Source organism: Engraulis encrasicolus, chromosome 6 (assembly GCF_034702125.1).
Source record: "Engraulis encrasicolus isolate BLACKSEA-1 chromosome 6, IST_EnEncr_1.0, whole genome shotgun sequence".
Lineage (NCBI taxonomy): Eukaryota > Metazoa > Chordata > Actinopteri > Clupeiformes > Engraulidae > Engraulis > Engraulis encrasicolus.
The window spans coordinates 41,033,369-41,044,550 of NC_085862.1; the positions used below are offsets into that span (position 1 = coordinate 41,033,369).

The 11,182-nt window shown below is 49.5% G+C and overlaps 1 protein-coding gene across 1 annotated transcript in view; it reads left to right on the forward strand.

Moving 5' to 3' along the window:
* The window catches only part of sema6bb (sema domain, transmembrane domain (TM), and cytoplasmic domain, (semaphorin) 6Bb), a 235,383-nt gene extending 224,781 nt beyond the window's left edge, over window positions 1-10,602 (forward strand). Inside the window, exons 18-19 of the mRNA XM_063201621.1 lie at window positions 6,665-7,142; window positions 8,171-10,602. Of these exons, the coding sequence (XP_063057691.1) occupies window positions 6,665-7,142; window positions 8,171-8,750 (1,058 nt within the window). The 3' untranslated portion in view covers window positions 8,751-10,602. The remainder of the gene's footprint in view (window positions 1-6,664; window positions 7,143-8,170) is intronic.
* Window positions 10,603-11,182: the final 580 nt, after the last annotated feature.

Here is an 11,182-nt window from a genome sequence, read left to right on the forward strand (position 1 = left end):
GTTAGGGCTGCCCAGTGGAGGGTTAGGGCTGCCTGTGCTGCCTGCGTGCCCATTGTTCTGTTGTAATTGGAGCGGCGAGGCCGAGACACGATCGCCGTTCATCAAGCTGACAAGGCCGGCGGCTTCCATTACACCTTAATAAGTGAGCTGTAGAGATGGAGGAGAGAGGGAGAGGAGAGGAGAGAAGGAGAGGAGAAGAGAGCTATAGATGTAGATGGAGGAGAGAGGGAGAGGAGAGGAGAGAAGGAGAGGAGTGCAGAGCTATAGATGTGGATGGAGGAGAGAGGGAGAGGAGAGGAGAGAAGGAGAGGAGTGCAGAGCTATAGATGTGGATGGAGGAGAGAGGGAGAGGAGAGGAGAGGAGAAGAAGCATAGTCAAAAAGAGAATACAAATTGCATACAGTATAAGCGAAGAATGGGAGTGCAAGGAAAATAGAGAAGAAAGTAAGTTGGGAGGATATAGATGAAGAGGAGGAGGAGAGGGAAGAAACAGAGAGAAGTAGAAGAGAGAATGTACAAGAGAGGGAGAATGGAGGAATGCAGAGATGCGGAGTGGAGACGAGAGAAACAAAGAGGGGAGAAGTGCAGAGAAGAAGATAAGTACTTTGTAGAATAAGACGAGAGATGGGAGTAGGAAACGAAGGAGGAAGGAGGTGAGTGTAAAGAAGAGTTTAGGGGAGGAAAGTTGTGAGAAGAATGGAGTGAAGAAGAGAGTTTCTCTACTGAACTGAAGGCAGGAAAAGAAGAAGAGTGGAATGAACATTAAAGTAGCAGATACTGTATGTATGGATTGAAGAGATAGTATGGAAGGAGTGGGCTTGAAAGAAGCACTGGGGTTGAAGTGAAGGACTAATGAACGCGGGAATAAGGGCAGAGGAGAGCAGGCACCAGGAAGACTAGGCTGGAGAGGAGAGGGAAAATTGATGAAAGGAGAGGAGAGAAGAGGACAGGGAATGAAGGAAGACGGGGGAGACAAGAGTAGAGCGAGGAAAAAAATGATAGTGTGGCGGACTGTGGAATGAAGAGAAACGAGTGGATAGGATGAAAAGAAGAAGGCACATTGCGGCCGCAATAACCCCCATTGGGAGGCCCAAAGAGCAGCAGAGAGGCCCCTGAGACCATCCTCCATCCTCCTCTCCTCCATCTTCTCCTCTCTTCTCCTCTCTTCTCTACTCTGCTCCTTCATTTCAGTTGCAGTGGCTGAAGCCATGAGCACAAAACAGAAGGCCTATAAAAAGGGAGAGCCCTCCCCAATGGCGTAGTCTCCCATTCACATGTAGACGCATGTTCACATGTTCTGCCCTGCAACAGAGAGAGAAAGAGAGAGAGAGAGAGAGAGAGAGAGAGAGAGAGAGAAAGAAAGAGAGAGAGAGAGAGAGAGAGAGAGAGAGAGAGAGAAAGAAAGAGAGAGAGAGAGAGGAGAAAGTATGATGAGGGTTGGAAAGGTACAGAAGCAAATGGTGAAGGCGAAAATCAGAACTCATAGTGGCACTCTGAAAGAGAGGATTTTTCTTTTTTTGTTTTTAATGGTGCATTTTTCATCAGAGGGCTAGACCTGTGCCAACACTAACACAGAGGCAAGCTCGCGCGCATACACACACACACACACACACACACACACACACACACACACACACACACACACACACACACACACACACACACACACACACACACACACACACACACACTTTTCTGTCTTTGTCTACACAAAGACGGGCACACACAATCACTGACACACTGCTGACACACTAACACTGTACACTCACACACACTTGCACACAGTCTGTGTATCACAGACACACAAACACTGAAACACACACGCACACAGACACACACACACACACACACACACACACACACACACACACACACATACAGACACAAACACAACACAACAAAGCACAACCCAAGCTTTGTGCCGCTTGCTGGTTCGGTAGCGTCCATCATGTGAATAGTCTCCGGGTTTTGGCATGGCTATAGCGTAGCCGTAGCATAAGCGCTGGGGCTCTTTATTGTCTGGGCCGCCCCAACGAGATCTCAGGTTCCCCATTCAGACCGCTCAACACTAACACGGAGATTCAATCCAGCTGAGTGCCATTACGGGCGTCCTCAGATGTTAACGAGATCGCCCGAGCGGAGCTGCACCACCGCCACTGCTGCCAGGGTAGCTGCCAGGGGTGGGGGACAAAAGCGGGGCAGTTGTCCCAGGCCCAGGGAAAGAGGGGGCCCATTATATTGGGACCCCATTACATTGAAGCATATGTATTGAGAGGGGGGCCCTTTCAGATGATTTTGTCTCGGGCCCGGTTACAGCTGTCAGCAGCCCTGGCCGCTGCCACCACTGCCTCACTCACTCACTCTCTGGCTGCAATAAGTATTGTATGTATGTGGGCTGAGGAGAGGGGGATAGACGCACACCGCAAACAAAACATTCACGTCTCATTCAATCCTCTGCTTTCTCTTGTTTCCATCTCGCTCTTATCTTCATCCTTCTCTCTCTCTCTCTCTCTCTCTCTCTCTCTCTCTCTCTCTCTCTCTTTCTCTCTGTCTTTCTTTCTTTCTCTTTCTCTCTCTCTCTCTCTCTCTCTCTCTCTCTCTCTCTCTCTCTATCTCTCTCTCTCTTTCTCTCTCCCTGCATTGGAGTCTGTGTCTGTTTCTCTCTGTTTGCCTCTCTCTCCTTCTCTCTTCTTTCTTGCACACACTGACTCACTATTTCTCTCTCGCTCTATCTCTCTTTCTCTTCGCTTGCTCTCCCTCTCACACAAACACAAGTTGTCTTATTCACTCGCAGTCTCGCTCTCAACAGGCACGCACACACATCTCAATCTTCTTATCTGCCCTGTCGTCTCAATAGACATGGACCACAAACAAAACAATTACGTCTTTCTCAATGCCCTTATCTCTCGCTTTCTCTCACTCCCTTAATTCAGTGCAAGTGAGGTTTATTGGCTTAACAAGCAGTTTTGCATTCCCAGAGCAGTGCAGGTTTATGTAGTGTGTGTGTGTGTATGTGTGTGTGTGTGTTTGTGTATGTGTGCATGCATGTGTGTACGTAAATCTCTGTGTCCCTCCCCACCTCGTCTTGATTTTGAGCCATGATAAGCAACCATGGTGGAATGGCCCTCTGACAAACACACCCATTTGTCCTAGCAGACTCTATGCCTGTCTCTCTCTTCTGCACATGTGGGTGAAGGCTGAATCTATATTGTTGAGAGGATGGATATTGTGGGGGAGTTTAATACAGCATTATTGAGTAAATGGATATCAGCGGGAAGATGGATTTTGTAGAAGAGTTGAATATCATTGAGCAAATGGATACCACTGGGTGGATGGGCGGCCGGAAGGATATTGTTGGTTGGGCGGATTCCATTGATGTAGCTCAGGATGTTTGAATGTGCGTGCGTGGGGGAAGTCGTGTCCCAAATTAGCAAAAAAAAGGATTGGATGACTGGCGGATGCGTCAGCCAATGGTATGGGGGAGGTTTATAGGATGTTGTGTTACGGCAACAATGTGTTGATTTGAGTTTCAGGAAATGCCAAGCTGAGAAGCTGAGATGAAAAGTGAAGGTGGGTGGTGGCGGTGTGTGTGTGTGTGTGTGTGTGTGTGTGTGTGTGTGTGTGTGTGTGTGTGTGTGTGTGTGTGTGTGTGTGTGTGTGTGTGTGTGTGTGTGTGTGTGTCTGTGTGTGTGTGTGAGAGTGTGTGTGCGTGCGTGTGCGTGTGCGTGCGTGCGTGCGTGCGCGTGTGCAGGTGTGTGTGTAGCGGGTTTGGAATGAAACAATGAGACACGTGAAGCTCAAGGATCCCTGTAGGAGGGAGAATGCTGAGCTCCTGTCATGTGACCGTCAGTCTGCCATGGGGAGGAACACGCTCACCCACCACCGACCACTGAGAGAGAGAGAGAGAGAGAGAGAGAGAGAGAGAGAGAGAGAGAGAGAGAGAGAGAGAGAGAGTGAAGAGAGAAAAATTTACATTTGAATTCGAAGAACAGAACAGGAGGACGATGACATACAGTACCTCCTCTGTAAGATGGAAGAGTATGAGGGGTAGACAGACAGAATGAATTGAATGATGAGTGAGTGAAAGGCTGAATGAAAAGAAGTGAAAAAAGACTCAGTGGTAGAGTCAGTGGTAAAAAGACAAGAGACGGGAGATGTGGATGAGTGATTAAGAGACAGAATAAAGAGACACAGAGAGAGAGAGAGAGAGAGAGAGAGAGAGAGAGAGAGAGAGAGAGAGAGAGAGAGAGAGAGAGAGAGAGAGAGAAGGAAAGAAGAAGGCGTGCTGGGAGTAAAAGAGAAGCAGGCAAGAGATAAAAGTCGGAACGAGATGTGGCAGCTCAAGGAAAAATCTCTGGAGTGATTGCGATTGCGGTGCAATGGCAGATGAGCTAGAGAGCCTGGAATGATGGAGGAGAGAATGCTGTCTTTCATTTCCACACCGTCAATGCAGATTAGACTGTGCATGTTCACTATCTATCTATCTATCTATCTATCTATCTATCTATCTATCTATCTATCTATCTATCTATCTATCTATCTATCTATCTATCTATCTATCTATCTATCTATCTATCTATCTATCTATCACAAACACACACAGACACACAGACACACAGACACACACACACACACACACACACACACACACACACACACACACACACACACACACACACACACACACACACACACACACACACACACACACACACACACACACACCAGTAGGTTATGTGTACATAGAGGCAGAAGATAAGTTAGGTCCCTAAAATAAAAAATGTAGTTTAGAAGCTCTACTGAATAATGTGTATTTTCATTTCTGTCCGCACAGAATGTACTTGTACTTATGTGCTTCAGATAACGGCATGTTCCAATCTATCCACTGCGGTCATGGAACAGTGGACTTAGTCACACATCGCCACGTCACCACCCCTCTGGCCGGGACGAATGTGTGTCTCTCCTTAACCCAATCATGGGGCTCTTGTCGAAGGCTAGTGTTCTTGTGTTGCACCTCCAGCCCATCTGTGCACGGACAGACAGCACAGCACAGGAGACGCTTTGTTTCCCGGCAGAACCTGGAGGAGTTGCCTAATTAAGTGCCCACTGGGTTTTTGTACCTGCCTCGTAATGTTCCCATTTGTCTCCATGACAGTACGTTTGCCAAACAATACAGCCATGTTTTTTTACGGTTAAGTCAGAGGTTCTTCCCACACACTTTCTCTCCTCTGTTTCTTTCTCTGTCTGTCTGTCTGTCTTGTTTTCTCTCTCGCCATCACTCGAATCTGTCTGTCTGTCTTGCTGTTTCTTACTTAAGCTTCGGACCTCTCTCTCTCTCTCTCTCTCTCCCTCTATGTCTCTTTATCCGTGGCTGGGGAAGTGCTTGAAAATGTCCATTAATGACAGTCATTCATTTCCTTCCTTTGTCCAGATGTAGCACTCTGTCTCCCCTCCCACTCCTCCTCTGCCAGGCCCCTCTCCACAGTCCCCTTCGCCGTCCCTTGTACCGGTGAAGTAATTTAAGGAACATTCATTGTGTTTGCCTCAGGGCCTCCGTGCCTTCTTCTCGCTAAAGGCCACTCAGCATGTTTGTCTTGCTGTTTCTCTCTCTCTCTCTTTCACTTTCTCTCTCTCTCTCTCTCTCTCTCTCTCTCTCTCTCTCTCTCTCTCTCTCTCTCTCTCTCTCTCTCTTTCCAAACCTCTCTCTCTCTCTTTCACAAGATTTCTCTCTTTCTCACAGAGCTGTTGGTTTTCAGGGCCTCAGTTTGTATCCCGTTTGTCAATACAGCTCCCCCAGCTCTTTCCACCACAGACTCCTGTGGGTTTTTTTGCGCCTGACATTTTCTTAATTGATCCATCTTCGCCGTTGCAGTTGGTCTCCTGTGTTCTGCGAGTTTCTTAATAATTCATCAACGCCCCAGAGTCTGTCTGAGAGAGAGAGAGAGGGCCCCGTTCTCATCCGACCTCGTTTGTGCCGAAACGGGAGACAAATAGCGTTCATTACTCTTTCACATGTAAATCCTATTTATATAGCCCCGTAAGCCCCCCTTTTCCATAAAGCCTTTTGTTGTGTAGTGTAAATACAGTATTATTGAGGGCCCCGTAATTACTACTTTGCCGTTGTTATAAAGGGTAGATTTTTTTTTCCACTGAAAGAAAAAAAGTTAATGTTGCAAAGCGAGGGGGGGCAGAGAGTCTCGCCTGCAGATATTTTCAATCAGGAAGGCAGTCATTACAGCTATTAAAATCACCATCCACTTTGGGTAATGAGTGCAATTAGCTACTACACCAGCAGCAGCATACCTTCAGTGCTCGCCGAAAGCCACCGCCACCGAGAAAGAGAGAGAGAGAGACAGAGAGAGAGAGACAGAGAGAGAGAGAAGGAGGGGAGAAAATAAGGCAGAGCATTTTGTGTCATGGCAGTAACTTAAAAACACAGCTGTCTAATGGACCCTCACAGCAGGCTTCTGTTCTTTTGTCTTTTCATGCGAAATGTACTGACTAGCTTCTCTGTTTCTCTTTCTCTGTTTCTCTGTCTCTCTCTCTCTCTCTGTCTCTCTCCCTCTCTGTATGTCTGTTTCTATCTATCTATCTATCTATCTATCTATCTATCTATCTATCTATCTATCTATCTATCTATCTATCTATCTATCTATCTACCCAGGTCTTATCCAGGAGAGCTTCATAGAGGAGCCAGACGGTTTGGTGTCTCTGAACCTGCTGGTGGCGTCAGCGGTCTCGGCCTTCTCCACGGGCGCGGTGCTGTCAGGTCTGATGGTCTGCTGGATCATGAGCCACAAGCACAGGCAGTGCCAGCGGCGGCCTGGCTCCGGCTCGGGCTCGGGCCGGCAGCGGAGCGGCAAAAGTGGCGGCGACAAGGAGGCGGGCATGCAGGGCCGCAGTGGCTCGGTGATGAGCGTGACGCGGGCCGGCGAGAGGCCGCGCTCCTCGCAGCTGGAGAACCCCTTCGCCGTGCACAACGGCCTGCCCACGCCCGAGCAGACGCCCCAGCAGCAGAAGAGGCCCTCGCCCAACAACGTGCACCTCCCCGAGCTGGACTACGAGCCGGGCCAGCCCGTGCTGACGGCCGTGGGCCCCCCCTACCCGCCCGGCAGCACAGCCGTCATCTTCCAGAGACACAGGTACCCAGGCCACACCTGTGTGCCCCATTCAGTGTGACTATTTATCACTTTATACTGGGCCCAACCTCTGTGGACCTTATGCCTCTACAATCTCGATTTATGTCCTCTTTAAAGGGGTATGCCACTATTTTGGGGCTTAATACAGTTGAAGTCGTTAGCTGGGGTTTATAAAGGTGGTAAAGTGTCTTATTTTTCATGTTAAGCGTTGTCTTGCTTTAAGACAAGTTAAAAGAGGGAATATGTAGCATGCTACACGGATCCATTGACTTTCACTAGCTTAGCGACATATTCCCTCTTTTAACTTGTCTTAAAGCAAGACAACGCTTAACATGAAAAATAAGACACTTTACCACCTTTATAAACCCTGGCCAATGATTTTAACTGTTAAGCCCCAAAATAGTGGCATACCCCTTAAAATGTACACTGTGCAGGAAATGGTCAAAAAAGGTACTGCAACTACACTGCTCATTGAAACTGGGTTGCCTATAGCCAAATTTGATCTTTACATGAAAGTTTACGAAGTAATAAACACATATTTTCTAGTATGGTCGAAGTAGAATCTTTTTGCAGCTAAAAATGGCTATTTTTTAGAAATTCAAAATGGCGGACGATGGAGAAGATCCCCCTTTTCATGTATGAAAAGTGCAATTTTTCCAGTCATAATGAATACTTAGAATTTGATGGTGGTGGTAATTATTCATGAAAAAGGTAACATTAGTGAGTGAATGAGCAGCATGAATTCTGGAAATAAACAACTAAAAATCTCACACAGTGTCCCTTTAAACTAATCTCATTTCTCTACATCTACTTATTCTCTCTATTCCGTCTAGCTTCCTCTTTTGTCTTCTTGCTATTCTTTCTTGTTTCTGTCCCTCCTTTCTTCTTCACTTTTATTTTCATCTTTAACATTGATGTTTATCCATCTGTTAAGCACTTTGAGCTGCATGCCTTGTGTGATATTGTGCTATACAAAAATTCAGTTATTGTTATTATTATTATTATTACTATTATTATTATTATTATTACAGGTACCCGTCTGGGGGCAGCATTGGCGGCGGCATCCGGGTACACGGCGTGGTCGACCCCGGCGACGTGGTGGGCCAGAGGGGTGTCGGCGGCGGCGAGCGCGAGTGCTTCCTCATCCTCAGCCACCGGGACGCCCCGCCATCCAGCCGGCAGCCGACGGTGACGCGCAACTCGGCGGGCGAGTACTACCCGACCACGCCCCAGGAGTCCCCGGACCGGCGGCGCGTGGTGTCGGCGCCCAGCCAGCAGCAGGTGGTGGAGTACTGCCCCGGGGAGTACGGGGAGGCGCCGCGCTGGCACCCGGACGGCCTCAACTACAACAGCAACAACACTGCCCCCGCAGGCCACCGACTGCACTACGCCCCACAGCAGCCGCAACAGCCCCAGCAGCATCACAATCAGCATCAGCACCAACAGCAGCAGCAGCAGATGACGACACAGTCACAGCGTCCATCCTCCGCTGGCATGAGGTCCCACCACCCCCACCACCACCCCCCGCGAGGGCTGGGCGAGCTGTCTGACTTCAGCCACCTTCTGGGGGGCAATGGCGTGGGGGAGGGGCGCACCCCGAACGGCCAGTGAAGGAAGACATCAGAGGCAGAGCTCTGGTGGTCTGTGACACTGCCCCAGAATGAGCCCCTCGACATCCCACCCTTCCCTACACGCAGAGGAAAACAACAACTCATATATTGACAAAACACATGCACTCACTGACTCCGCCACAAACTCCTTCCTGCCACCAATCCTTCCTCATGGCTCGTTCTGAATCTCACTCCTCAACCTCCCACCTCTCCTTTATCCACTGTCACTCCGTCCTTTAAAGCAAATTCAAGACTCTCTGTGTCTCTCGTTTCGCCCCCCCCACAACCAACTCCTCCACCACCACCACCACCACCTTCTTGTCTCCCTCACTACGGAGCATAGCAGACTCTGTTTGCGCGCTCGCCCCCGACCAAGACACTTCAGATACATCACACTTCAGTGACTCAGTGCAAGAGACTGGCCCCGACTCAGACAGCCAGACAGCGAGATCAACACAGAGATATAAAAAAGGAAGAAAAAAAGGACGAGGGAAAAAAAGGAAGCGGGAAGGCGGGAAGGAGAGACGGATGGAGGGAGGGAGGGAGAGAGAAAAACGAAGGGGGAAAAAGGCAACATAAACGAGAGATAGTGTGTATGACGGACGGCCGGGCTGACCTAAAGCTGTCTCTGCCGTTCCTCGGGCTGGGCCAGTGACATAAAGCAGCCTCGTGACATGACACGAGGCAGAGCACAGACACGCTCCCATGAAGACCTGCGGAGGATCTTGGGAAGGGAGAGGCTCTGTAGGCTCTATTATATCACACACACACACACACGCACGCACGCACGCACACACACACACACACACACACACACACACACACACACACACACACACACACACACACACACACACGCACACACACACGCACACACACACACACAGAGCCCTGATGTACTGTACACATGCATTCACTGCGAACTGCTTTGATGGGTGTGTTTATCAGTCAGTTCCAGTTGCTGGAGTAAAAAAAGATCTCCCGTTCTCTCTGTGTGCATTCTGCTCTGTCCTGACACCACTGTGACGCGCCTCTTCATCTCTCCTCCAAGTGTGCGTACTCATGTATGCCGCCATTTTGGGGTTTTTTTTGGTGCCTGAAGACGATGGCCAACCAGACACATAACCCTGTGTTTTTTGACCTAGGCAGCCCCAGCCAGCCTCATTAATGTTCACTGTGTGCTCTTGCGTTGTTTGAGTATACAGTACAGTATGCTAGCTGTAAGACTTGCCCTCCAGCAGGGGCATTCATTCATTCTCACCCAGGCTGGACAAGGCCCAGGCCCGGGACAATACGCCCAGCAACCCTGTCTTAATGTGAAGACAAATAAGACACACACACACACACGCACTCACACACACACACACACACACACACACACACACACACACACACACACACACACACACACACACACACACACACACACACACACACACAGAGTCCCTCTCTCTCTGACACACACACTATTACACACACACACACACACACTAATACACGGTCAGACGATCAAACACTGGATAATCTTAAAGAGAGTCATTGCTTTTGATGTCAGCTGACGACGCCATGTGAGGAGGAGAGGAGGCGGTGGAGAGGCGTGTGGAAGAGAGGAGAGGAGAAGAGGAGGAGGCAGTGGAGAGAGGTGCAGAAGAGGAGGAGAAGAGGAGGAGGCGGTGGAGAGACGTGCAGAAGAGAGGAGGAGAGGAGAGGAGAGGAGCCACAGCCATGTGACTGGATGTGTGATGCTGTGTGGCGCCGTGCAATCAGATGATGGTTGTTAAACAGAGTCATGGGGAGTGGAGAGGAGAGGAGAGAAGAGGGGAGGAGGAGAGGAGAGGAGAAGAGCAGTGCTGCTGGACGGGGTGGAGTGAGGGGTCGGGAGGGCGGGGGTCCTCTGGAACAGCTTTTCCCCACGGCCCTGGACTTGACCCAGGGCGGGTTGGAAGGGGGGGGCTGGCTGACCTGGAAGGGGGTATGTGAGTGTGTGAGGGAGAGAGGGAGGGGGAGTCAGGGGCACGATTGTGGGCAGGGGGCAGCAGCATCATAGCCTGGGGTGGCTGTTTAAGCTCCGAGGGTGGGCTGCATCTCATAACTAGACTCATAGACACACATCACTTCGGGCTCTCCGAAAAAAAGAAAGTCTCATATTATTTACATTAGCTTAACCATCTGTTTTGCTCATCACTTCTCGCGCTCATTCCTCTGGTGGTGTTAACGAAAGTTTTTTCCCAGCAGCTCCTATGCCTCCTACACATTCAATTTCTCCCTCTATGTCTTACACAACCTTCTTTCTTTCTATCCTCTGTGAATTTCCTCTCCCTCTTTTTTTCTCTTTCTCCTTTTGTCTCTCCCCACCACCTTCACCACCGCCCCACGCACACACACTCCTCCACACACTCTCCCACTGACCTGACCCCATGCCTGTGACACAGA